Source organism: Gambusia affinis, linkage group LG03 (assembly GCF_019740435.1).
Source record: "Gambusia affinis linkage group LG03, SWU_Gaff_1.0, whole genome shotgun sequence".
Taxonomy (NCBI): Eukaryota; Metazoa; Chordata; class Actinopteri; order Cyprinodontiformes; family Poeciliidae; genus Gambusia; species Gambusia affinis.
In genome coordinates, this window is record NC_057870.1 from 25283104 (window position 1) to 25296538 (window position 13435).

Below are 13435 nucleotides of genomic sequence, written 5' to 3' on the forward strand. Positions count from 1 at the left end.
TCAAGCAAAAGGATGAAACTTTCGCAACACGAAGCAGAAATAATAACCCACGTTTATATTGCCACCAGACATTCAGCAGGAAAGTTAAAAAATTATCCAATGCTCATTATAAGAGAACTGCATCAAACATCTCAACTATGAGGGGCCATCTACAAAATCTACTGGTTGTGAGTAATACCATAAAAAATTGTTCTGATGTACCATTAATGGATGGAAACGTGGAGTCTGTTCAACTCCAAGGAGTTTAGTATGATCTGTTCTTCGGTCAGATGAATTTAGTCTGATTTTTTGTACCTGTTTTGCTTCTAAAGGTCTTGTTAAAGTTGAAATAGTGCACAGCATAATAATTCTTTAAAATCTGATTTTAAATAAAATTCTGATGTACTCAGAAAACTGGAAATCTGAGGTCAATCGGTCTTTCAGAAGTCTAAATGTCAAAAATATATTTCCATATCACAAAGGAAATGATTAATCAGACCTGAGGTCATCCTCAGTCCCCATACGTCTGGTCCCACTGTCTTTATGATCCAACCTTGTGAAATATTAGAGCAGAAGCTGTTCTTCTGGCAAAATGACAATGTACAAATGTGACAGAAGGGCTGCTGAAAAGTGCTCCACTGGTAATTGTGTTAAACAGTCCCTCCACCTCCATATTTAATAAGTTAACTCAGCTTTATGGTTGGATTTGTTTTGAGAGTGAATTTACACCGCTTCAATAAAACAATATATTTGAAGGCTTTATGCATATCTTTACCACTGGTGCCAACACATTTGTACACAGCTGTGTTTAGATGGCAAAGAATAAAGTGTTTGTTTCTGCTGATTTGATCAGCAGAGCTAATCAGTTATTGCTGGTTTCATATAATTTATTACACAACTTTCTTACCTGTCTGTCGCTCAGTTTAATTTACATGCTACCACAATAAAAACAGATTCTCTATCAAAAAACAAGGTTATATTGCAAAAATAAATCCAAAAGCTGTAAGAAATCACCAGCATAATTAGAGATCTGATAACTAGTGGTTCACAAACTAAGCTTTAGTCTTAAATAAATATGTAGAAAAAGAGGATTTCCTGTGCTATTTGTGCAAGATGGCCTGCTTTAAAAATATCTGAAGTTGTTAATCCCCCTAGCTTTTTAATGCGTATGTTTCCTCACAGAAACAAATGGCACAAAAAACTTCAACAATCAGCATGTTTTAGTTAGAGAAATCAGATGGAAACAGCCAAGTTTGGAGCAAAAGTTAAAAATCTAGTCAAAAACATCATCAGATAATTAGGAGTTCATAAGACTTTATAATAAAGTGCTGTGAAAATAGTATTTACCCCATTGCCAAGATAAATATTTCAAATCAAACTAATATACAATGGAGATTTACAAAAAATACTCAATGATAACTCATTCAGGATCAGATGTCACAGATTATGATTCAACAACAAGATAGTTGATAAAAGTAGCTAAATGTGAGAGCCAAGGCTAGTATTAGTGTTACTAAAATGTAAACAGAGGCAGGTCTCGCATTTCCCCAAAACATCTTTATTTTACTAATAATTTAATTAAACAGTTACGCTTCAGGACATAGACAACTTGCTGCTGTTGATGGAACAACAGAAAATCCTGATGAAAAATGCCCAACTATCAGTTCATGACCTTAAGATCAAGTGCAGCGCTCTAGTCAAACTCAAGACTTAAATCTGATTCTGATTGTATATTAATCTGTTTTTAATCTAAAGCAAATTAAGAAACACCAAATAAAGTTGATTTATACTAATTCTACAAAGAAGAGTGTGTTAAAATTTCCCCAGTGATGCATAACACCACCTACCAGTTGGGTGGTGTTATCAAGTGTTATCAAGCACTTAATATCAGGTTTAAGGGCTAAAGTTACTTTTCTACACTGAGCCAAGTTGATCTTTTTTCACTAAATAAATTTTTATCAAGAGGCTTTCCAAAAAATGTTACTGCACATCTGATTATTGCATCTTCTTCTACTTATGGTCCATTTTATTAGGCCACAATTGTGTCAACCAAACGAGACGTTCTTTGTTATCGAGTGGCTCCCACAGTCACCAAAACAGTGACAGCAAATTTGCTGCATTAGAAAGCAGATAATCAACCAATGTGATGAAAAGCTTAACTAAACCATAACCTTAAAGCGATGCATCCAACAGCGAGAGGAGTCAGTACAAGGAGTTCTGGGAACAAAAGGAAGCCGTGGATCAGCCTGATGCTGCTTACCAATTACTTTATACAGGCACGATTAAGCACAGTACCACAGCTACTTCTGAAAAACTGAAAGTCTCTCTAATTTCTCATTCAGAGCACCAAGTCAATATTTACTCAGGGGTTTAAAAGAATAGCTTCACATTTTGAGAAGCATATGAATGTAAAGAAATTAAATAGTAAGTCAGCTTCTTTCCCACTTTCTTTGCCAATTAACAATTTAATCTTAATCTCCAGCCAGTTTTGACAATAGTCTGATCTGTCTAACTTTAAAGAAGAATATCAAAGCTTTTCTAATGTTTTTGATTAACTATAAGCCATGTGTACGTTTTATGCCATATCCTTTTTTGGGAAGGAAAACACAAATAAAAATGTTCAGCATTTTTTTTTAGTTTTTGAAATTAAATTTAGAAAACTGAAGAAAACTTAAGATGAAATATCAAATCTTATTTGACATAGAAACAGTTAACAGGTATCAAAACATTAAGATGATTCTTCAATAATTGCAAAAGGGAAAGAATTGTAACATTTACAATGCAAGTCTAGGTAAGTCTAAATTGTGTTGACATGGTAAACTCAAAGCAAAGACAGTCTAAAAAATTTTAAATTACCAATAAACTCCTGAAAACTAAAAAAATACCTGAGGAAATTGTGGCAAAATTTTGTTTTAATAGGATGCTGAGTGCTGCAAAGAGTTTTCCTGATTAAATCTGCAAGAATTAATTTAGGTTCTTAGGTAATCAAGTTGTTTGCAACCAAGATTTTCCAGTAAAGCACAATGTATGCTGATTTTCAAAGTCATACAATAGAAATTATGTTATATATTTTTTTAAAAGTTGATCCACATTCTTGGGTATCTTGAAACAAAATCCCAAGCTGTTATTTACAAACTCTTTCTAATTCTTTGGACATATTTACTTTAAAGTAAAGTGACAGATTGATTATTTAAAACAGAAACTGATGCAGACATTCATTAGCTCTCCACAGCCAAATAGCTCTATAAATAAAAGCTGTAGGTTAATAGTATAAAGTTTACAAACCATCCATGGCTGCATCTGGTTGAAAGCAGCAGCCAACATTTTCATTACAAGACATTAAAAAAAAGTTCAGCTACTTGCAAATAAATCACAGTGGGGAAACTAAAGGAGTTTAACTCAGTCCTATTAAGGCTGCTTCAAACATAAAGCAGACAAGCTATGACTAGCATATCTACTAAGCTAGTCACAGATAACGTATTTAACCAGCTAACATTAGGTTATTACATTTTTGTGTAAATATCATAGTAGTATACTTTTAACTCAAGGTTATTGTACCAAAGGAATCTTGTAGCACACCACGCTTACTTCAGGGTTATGATTACACATGAGGTCATAAAGGACATTTAGATAAATTATTCACTCTGATGACCGTAACTGTGGTACAGATAAGCAGGACTGATCTGCAGACACTGTGAAGCTGCTGGCTTTGATGCTGTTAAGACACTATGTTTCTAATCCACTCCAACAAACTTGGAAACACAAAGTCACATAAATGCACGGCAAAAACACCTCAGCACCAATCTGTTATAGACAGCAAGACATTAAGTTGATCGACAGCTACGCTTGCTGTTGAGGCGTGGAGGGTAGGAGATACATTTTGGAGGGCAGACGGAGACATTGTTGGAATGCTGATCTGCTCCAGCCTCGTCTGGTTTACATGAAGACAGTTTGAGGACAGAGCTATGAGACAGTGCTGTCTAACTTTACAGTGTTCACCAATAGCCTTTTGAGCCGTGGCATTCTGCACCAGTGCAGCTCATTTTACTGCTAAGGTGCCTGATGGGCTGTTGTGCATTTACAGCCAACATACTCCCAGACAAATATGCCAACAAAGCAGTGCAGTGCATCCTGAGCAGACTTATTGTATTGATGAGTTTCAGAGTAAGCACTACTGATAGGCCACAATGCTTCTTTGCACTTGAGCAGCCAAAGAATCCAGTGTAAACAGAACGACTGGTCTTTCTATTGCAGCATTTCATTCACTCTCATTATTTTTACAATACATAGTTCAGTGTAATAAGTTAATAAAATACATTCTCTAGACGTTTAAATTGTTTGAACCATGTGTCAACAATATTTAGGCAATTAAATATGGATCCATTTATCTTTTACAAACTGTTACACATTTATAGATTTTTGGTTAATTTTCCGCCTATTTTTAATAAATACAAACGTTTGCTGTTAATAGTTAACATAATAAAATTAATCAGGCTTTATGTAACTGCAAACATTTATCAAAAAGATAGATTGTAAGGACAGATTCCAACTGCTTTCTCAAGACATTTATGGTCTAAAAATCACAAGGTTCATACTTTTCCTTCCTTCTACATGTGAAAGCTTGTATATATCGTCTCCCTACAGCTACAGCTATGGCATGTCAATAAAGAAAAATGTGACTTATTATTGTCTAAGCCTAATAAGAATATAATAAAATATTAAAAACTGAACAGAAAAGGGAAAATGGTTTTATAAAATATAATTTTCAGCAATTTGACAAACTGCACAGTGAACTTTGTCATAAAAGAAATTAAACCAGATCACTAGTTTTCTGGTAAAAACAGACAGAAGGTGAATATGTAAACTATCAAAATGTAAGTCAAAATATATATAAGCTGAACTCACAATGTAACAGATGTAGAAAATATTTCGAACTCAACATGTCCTATGATCATGTAAGAGTCTCTAAGCTGTTTTTTACACTCTAGAAAAAAATGTACTAAAACCTGCAGGTACTAAGTTTTTTGCCATTTTTGTCCATCATACTGACTTGAGACAAAGATTGCAGCAAAGCACAACTTCATGGCTGCTGTCACAAGGTAATCCCTGACACATCAAAGCTGCTGGACACAAAAGCACATAAAAGAGGTGAAAATGGGTGCTGACCAGGACAATATGGGCGTTGTTCGCATCCTGACAATGCTCATTTTGCAAGAGGAGCAAACTCATCAATAAAAGTAATTTGAGGACAATATTATCCACCACTCAGCATTTGACCTGCGCTGTACAATGCCACGATACCGTGGAGCCAATTAAAACGCTACTTTCACCCATTGATGAGGAATTGTTGTTTTCATTCATCTGTAGACAAAGATTTATGTGCTCACAAGCTCCACACAGTCATCAGAAACACCAACGCATTTTTACCTCATGCAGAGAGGAGTGAAAAATTGCATCTTCAAAAATTAAAAGAAATTGATCGAAAATAAATTACGTCTTTGACTTTAAATGCCGCTTTAGCATAATTATAGACAATCATTGCCCCTGACTTAACCTAAAGGAAATTTGCCACAACCGAAAGGTCAAAAAAATTACACACAGGCAAGTCCTTCTGCATTTTGGAGGCTTACCTTGTTTAAACATCAGATGTTTAAATTGTTATGCTCCTGAGTGGTAAAGTAAAGACGTGGAGAGACTGACGGAGCAATCTGGGGTTTCGAAAAGAAAGACTGTAACAGGTTCTGAGTTCAGTAAGGGAATAACGGAGATATTAGAAGAATTAGAAATTGGTTGTCCCGTTACCAAAAAATAGATTTCAGGTGGAATAAATTCAAGCCGAGGTTTGGCTATTCAAGCAAACCTAGAATAGCCAAGCAGAGAGCAGAGTGAAAGATGCTAAAAGCAGACTCCAAAAACCCTGACATTTCCTTTCAGTTAGAGGTGTACAAGGTGTTTGTTCACTGAAAAACAGACAATTTGCCAGAGATTTGTGCAGAAACTTGAATTATGTGGACACCAAAACCAAATGTATGTTTGATGTAAACCAATCACATCATTCAAGGAAAAAATATTATGCCAACAATGAAGCATGGAGGCGAAAGTGTTATTATTTGGCATGCTTTGCTGAAGCAGGAGCAGACCAGCTCAGCATCATAAAACCCACCATACATTTGAGACAGGTGAGAGAGAGTGCTTGAGAAACACAAAAAAAAGACTTCAAGCCGAACTCGACCATGAAGATGTCGATGATCCAAAAGATGCCCAAAAAAATAAGAACTAAGACCATGGAAAGTCACAGAGCAGCAGAATTAAAGCATGGATCTTGATATAATTCAGTTTCAGTGGGATGATTTCAACCTGCCTTCCTGTTGAGGAAACCCCTCAAACATCTTCGAGCTGAAAGTGAGGAGCAAACTTTCCTCACACTGAGGTCAGAGACGGGTAGATATAAGGTCTCTGGAGTTATTCAGCCAAATAGAGACTGGCTAGTAAAGAGTTTTTCTTCACTTAGAACCAACATTTTTGCTGATATCTTTTAATATGAAAACAAGGATAAAGTTCTGGTGTTTACCTGCAATTACATCATATTCCACAGAGATAAAACACAAGACATTTAAAAGTTTAAAATGTTTAAAAGTGTCTGTCACAAGTACAGTTTTATTCTCGCCACCACTGGAAATCTGTTGACAGGGACATTCATAAAGAGGGGATCACTGCTATAGACCAACCTTCCTAAGAAAACAGGTGTGAATGTAGACTTTAGCCTTTCGACAGTCAGGCAAAGTGTGAATTACTGCCTGGAGAAAGAGCTGAAGGCATCAGGAAGGAAACAATGAGTGACAGAAAGAATCCCTCCAGTATTAAGATCTGCTCTAAAAACCAGGAATGGCTACAAGCCAGTGTTAAAAAAAGGAAGGAGAGAAGGAGACGCTATGAAGAAGAGCTGAAGGAGGGGGAGCTTTTCCCAGATTGAAGCTGCATGGTTGTGTAAGAGATAAGAGATGTTCAAATCAAATAGCAGACCCTTTAAGTCTAAGTTGAACTGCCTTTGCACCCTCTACAGCACTCCCATCACATCCTCATTCATACTGTAAGAGCAGCAGGCTTTCCCTTCTTGAACCTCATCTTCCACGTAGGCTCAGACTGCACTTTCTCACACAGTCATCTCTACATTCACTTTCAGAAATAAAAGGTTGATAAAGGTATGGCTTTTAAAGAACAGGAGGTGAAGAAAAAAGACCATGGGAGCTTAAACAGCTCTCAAAAGTCAAGAGTGATGGCATGTGTGTCACTGTGCTGATTAATTTCCAGCAAAAACAAAAACAAGATAAATCTGAAACAGAAATCTATCTATGTGCAACTGCCTAATAATTTTTCTCTTTGCCTTTTTGTTAACTCAGAGATTTTGCTCAAATATATCTGAAAAGTCTTTAAAGTTGCCTTTGAGCCCAGCCTCCCCTGTGGGACAGAAGAAGCTGTGCTGTGTTTCTGTTCATAACGTTGTCTCTCCCCCATCAGCGTCAGATTGGTTTACAGCAAGCCTGGCACACAGCGCATTCATAGGATGGCTGGACTCGTTTACCGATGACCGGTTTCACCACCAATATACAATCTGCGGATGACTCATTTTCATTAATGAGTTTCAGTGAAAAGCAGCGAGAGTCCAGAGGAATGAAGCAGACCTGATGATGTGTGTGTGGGGGGCGGGGGGATTTATTGCTATAACAAACCTTGCCAGTTGTTCTGCTCTGCCCGGTACTTCTCACTCAGACAGAAGCCTGCAGGTTATTGCTCTGCAGTCATTACAATTCCTCACTGAGGAGAAAAAAACTGGGAGAGAGAGGGTCTGTTGCAGAGTCAAGCAACCTTACTGTCCTGGTGGAGGAATAATTCATACTGCATTGTGAAGACAAAGAAAGAGAAGACGGTAGAAAACGTACTGAGACAGCTGAGACAGGACAGTCGATAAAGCAGTCAGGAGTAGGACAGCATGCAGTGTGTGCTACCATTTCCTCGTGTCTGTATGCACAGGACATACATGTATTTCAGTGTACACACAGTGGAAACACACTCTGGACAGGGTTCCCATGTGTGCCCTGGCACCCCCTGACATAGCATGACAGAGAAAGCAGGAGGGTTGTCTCAACCCTTCCAGCCACCCCTCCCTCCAGTCACCCCACCCCTGCCTGCCCCCCACCTGTGAAGGGTCCCAGTACCTTGCGCTTTTTATCTCGGGAGCGACTCCTCTTTCTCAGCCTCTCCTCCTCCTTCTCTTTCTCTTCCTTCTCCAACTGGGCTTCTAAATCCTTGTTCTTGCGGAGATGTTTGGCTGCTTGTGCCATGTTGGTGGTGTTGCTGCTGCTGCTGCTGCTGCTGCTGGTGCGGGTATCTGCGGCGTTGGCGTGTCCAGATCTTGTTACAACGCTCTTGCAGAGGGGACGGGTCTCCTACCTGATGCGGGCCAACACTAGCGCTGCTGCTGACTGTTGTTCCTCTGTGACCCTGCAGAGTCTGTGAGCGTGCTCACCCTCTGCCTCCTCCTCCTCCTCTTCAGCAGTGCAGTCACACACACACAGCGGCGGTCCTCAGCCGTCTGCTGTGGGATGCTACTGCAGCGCAGCTCTCTTCCTCTCCCTCTCTCTCTCCTTTGCACACTCTTCCCTATCTCACTTTCTGTGCTCAGTTTTTTTTCCCTCTCAGGTCTCCCTCCTTCACTAATCCAAAGATAGAGAATGTGTATATAACAGTACACAAACGGGTTTGTCTTCTTTTATAGCTACTTTCCTTCCCTGCATCTCTTCCCCACATGCTGTAAAATGGCTTCGATCCTCCTGCCACCCTCCCCATCAACAAAGATTGCAAAAGGATGAACTGACAGTTGGCAAATAGCAGGAGCAGCTTTAAATCAAAGTCAGCTCTCCCTTCTCATGCTGCATTGATTTTGTTTCCTTTTCCTGTATTTAATTTCCCAGTATCTCATAGACCTGCTGTGTGTCCATCTGTGTAGGATCGCTCGCTGGGCAGTGCAGGGATCCCGTCATCGCCCCCGCCAGTCACGCACACGCGCATGCACGCAAGCACACCAGGATAATTTAGGAAATAAAGAAGACATTCTAAGGCATGTATGAGGATTTGGGTGGGGGGTCTGCTACTTGTCTACTCCTCACTATATTGCTGTGCTCCCCCCCACCTCTCTACCTCACTCGCTAATGTTCAGGCGCTGCAGCAGACAGGATCGGTGTCCGTGCAAGGCTGTTGGTGCAGTGTGCATGTTTCTTTCAGAGTGAGGCAGGGAGCAATTACTGGGGATTTCACATCTGTTGGAAAGCAGTAATACTGATTAATAGTGGTGCTTCATTTATTTCCCTAAATCATATTTTCTTAGCTAAACAAAAACGGTGTTTTTTGAAGAAGAGTCATTGCTAAAAACATATACATTTACTATTTCTAATAATGAAGTCCCCACTAAAACAAGTGCACAGTAAAAAGAGCGCTAAAGGAGTTGGCACCTGTTTACTGGTATTGCTCTGCCTCTCCTCCTCTCTTTGCCTTCCTCCCCACCCTTTTCTTCCCCATTTTCTCCCTCCATCCTCCTCTCTCTGAAACTGCTGGCACAGGCAAAAACAATCCTTTAACATCTCTCTCGCCTAGCTCACTATACATCACACATATAGTTTACAAAGACACTTTAGCAGCACTAACACAGCTAGGGTCTGCACACATGCCTTCACATGCTGACACATACTTAGAGTCATAAAGCTGCTGATGTGATTCCGCTTAGACTCTTTCACATTTTTATACCTGGCTTACTTTTCTTTCAATTACTGAGTGCCCATTAATAAAATAAAAAAAAGGAAAATTGGTCTTTACTCTGGTTTTTCCAGCTGATTTTTTCTCCCTTTGGTCTTGCAGTGACTTCTAATATTTATTTAAATAATTATCTGAACCACATTTTAAAAGAAGAGTAGTCTACCTGACATTTCAGCTGAACACAAATATGAAGAAATCTTTGCAAAGCTGATTGTTCATAATCAGCTTTGCAAAGAAAAAAGTTCATAATGTTCCACGAAACATTTTTTTCTTTAAACACTTGCTGGCTAAGTTTTTCCCCATCAGTGCTACCATCACTGCTGATCAGATGTGCTTCTCTACACTGCAGCATGCTAATAAATAAGAGTGGTGATATTGCTTTCTATCTGCAGTGCTACCACACAAATCACTTGCTCATGTGGCCCGGCTATAACACAAACAAACAAACAAACTGATGGTGCCGACAGCTCCGTGGCAACAGATCCATCACAACGTTGAACCCCTGGGGAATATGTCAGAATGAATCACCAGCAGGAACCTGGTGCACAGTTAATACCATTTTATCAGTTTTATTAAGCTTTGCTCTAGCTGAGAAAATGCACTGCGTTCAACGGTGGATTTTCACACAGGCAGGCTATCATGTACCGGCGCATCAGGCCTTCTGACCACCACCAGCAGGCAAGGTGGATTAAGTATCCTGAAGAGAGAGAAGTATGTTTGTGATCTGTTCTCACATAAACACAGCTTTCTTTTACTCAACAACCTTGAAGGAGGGTATGACATATTTTCCAGGCAGATAGTAATATTTCATACCACAATCAAGTAACTATGTTGGTTTCTATTCTTATAAAAGTGCTGCATGAGCAATATATCAAAAATAACTTAGAAAAAATCTGCCTTTGTAATTTGATGTCTTGAAATTGGTCCTCTGTCTCTTTAAGAAGCTTTTTCTGATACTCCACATTCAGGGCGTCATCACAACAATGCTCTTCGTTGATACCATTTACAATTGAACTGGGAGGTAGCTTATATGATGAACCCAGACTTGCAGCTCCACAAGGTGTTTGCTATTGCTGCTGTCACTAGTCTGAAGGAGTTGAGTGGAGCGGGGATGCTTGTCTGGTGGACTGCAGGATAAAAATGCTGCACTTCCTATGAGCAAAAGACCTGAATGACTGCCATGGAAGATTCATGTTCTTAATGAGGGAACATAAATAAAGCTCAAAAGTATTTTACATAATATTCTACCCTTCAAAAGATTCAGGAAGCTTCAGATTCAAGCTAACAGTCAACAAAAGTAATTAAGTTATGTGAAACTTAATGCTTGCGAACTATAATGCTTGTCAAATATAAGCACTAAAGGTAAATTTGTAAATCCTTAGCAGAAATGTCATATTTCATCTACGAACAGCCCGTCGGGTGGTCCTGCCTGGCACTAGAAAAGACAGGTTGTAGAGAGCTGAAGGGAACAAAGAAATCCACAGCTACAGCCTGAGCTCCTTTCAGTGTGATAGCCAACACCCGCCTGCACATTAACCGCTCTACTGCTCCTCCAGAAAACAGTGTTTGGGACCTGACAGAGCCACACACAAACAATCACAGAAACCTACTTCAGTGAAAAGAGACAAGACAGACAGCCCATTCAAAACATGGAAGCTCACTGTGGATAATCTGCCACATTCAGTGAAAACTCAAAAAGTTTAACTGACGAAGAGGTGGTATGGAGGAGACAAGTGTGAGGAAAAAGCTACACATGAAGTCAAAAAATGCTGCCAGTGACTGTCAAAACATTATTTCTGTACAAAAAGTATAACTAAAAAGGACATCTGATGTGAAATTATAGTCTTTCAAAGACATGATCATCAAGAAAAATGATGAGTATGTCAGGGAGGCCCAAAGCAACACAGGGAAAGTTAAACTAAGATTAAACTAAGATATACAGACATTGTTTTTATTGGTTTGATAGAATATTCTAACTCTAAAAGTTTTGTTCATTATTATGTCAGAAAATTATATAAAAAAATAAAAGCTTTAAAACATCAGTCTGTGTACAGTTAATCTATACAATGTGTTTCACTTAGAAAACAAAGTTATTGAAATTAACTTTTCAATAATCCATCCATTCATCCATTTTCTTCCGCTTATCTGGGGTCGGGTTGCGGGGGTAGCAGCTTCAGAAGGGAGAGCCCAGACACCCTACGGAGAAAACCCATTTCGGCAGCTTGTATACGCAATCTGGTTCTTTCGGTCAAGACCCAAAGCTCATGACCATAGATGAGGGTGGGAACGTAGAGCTTCGCTTTTTTGGCTCAGCTCTCTCTTCACCATGACATACCGGTACAGCGCCCGCTTCACGGTAGACACCGTGCCAATCCGCCTGTCGATCTCCCGCTCCCTTCTTCCCTCATTAGTGAACAAAATCCTGAGATACTTGAACTCCTCCACTTGGGGCTCCCCCCTGACCCGGAGAAGGCACTCTACTCTTCTCCGGCTCAAGACCATGGCCTCGGATTTGGAGGCACTGATTGTCATCCCAGCCGCTTCACACTCGGCTGCGAACCGTTCCAGGGAGAGCTGCAGATCACGTCCTGAGTAAGCCAATAATACCGCATCATCCGCAAAAAGCAGAGATGCGATCCTAAGGCCACCAAAACGGATCCCCTCAACACCTTGGCTGCACCTAGAAATTCTGTACATGAAAGAAATGAACAGAATCGGTGACAAAGGGCAGCCCTGGCGGAGTCCAACCCTCACCGGAAACGAGCCCGACTTACTGTCGGTAAAGCGGTCGTACAGAGATCTGACAGCCCGTATCAAAGGGCCCGGTACCCCATACTGCCGGCGAACCCCCCAGAGGGCTCCCCGAGGGACACAGTCGAACGCCTTCTCCAAGTCCACAAAACACATGTAGACTGATTGGGCGAACTCCCACGCACCCTCCAGGACCCTGCTGAGGGTGTAGAGCTGGTCCAAGTTCATTTCATGTGAGTTCATTTCTAAATAAGATGACTTGGAATAAGTTGGTCAGGTGCCTCTGTCCTTTGCATGACTTTTCAAGGATTTAATAAATATTTTCTAATATCTGTCTGTATATAATGTATTTTGCAGTATTTAGGAGAGTGGCATACAAATTGGTAGGGGCCAGTAACACAAAACCTTTAAAAGACACAGATTCAAAATGTTCCATCATTTGATTATCACATGTCACAGTCAATTTAGTAAAGAGCAGGAGTACAGAAAAACATCTCCTATGGTGCTTAGCTTTTTTTCTGTACATGGAGAAGCATTTTGATTGAGTGGAGCAGAAGAATGAGCTCTTATTGGTAGGTGTGCGTCTCCATGCATGGTGAGTGCGGAGAGAGATCTGGCAGAGAAAGGAAGTCCGTGAAAGGAATCAGGAATTTACACAATATGTTAATATTATCACACACATCCTGGCCCTAGCTGCAGAGCTTTAAGTGAATTAAGTCTCTGCAAACCATGCTGGAGATCCTAATTAGAAGAGCTTTACCGTAGTCCAGTATGGAGGAGACAAAGCCGTTAAAGTGAAGTTGATTTAAAACGATAATTAGCAACCAATGAGTGACAGTTCTGGCTGCAGGCTGGCTACACATCTGTATACACGCCTGACAAATTGAACAGCTAA

At 39.9% G+C, this 13435-nt stretch overlaps 1 protein-coding gene across 1 annotated transcript in view; it reads right to left on the reverse strand.

Moving 5' to 3' along the window:
• ank1a (ankyrin 1, erythrocytic a) overlaps positions 1-9260 on the reverse strand; it is a 101899-nt gene extending 92639 nt beyond the window's left edge. The window contains exon 1 of the mRNA XM_044111788.1: positions 8196-9260. Coding sequence (XP_043967723.1) covers positions 8196-8321 — 126 coding nt within the window. The 5' untranslated portion in view covers positions 8322-9260. The remainder of the gene's footprint in view (positions 1-8195) is intronic.
• Between the last annotated feature and the right edge of the window lie 4175 nt (positions 9261-13435).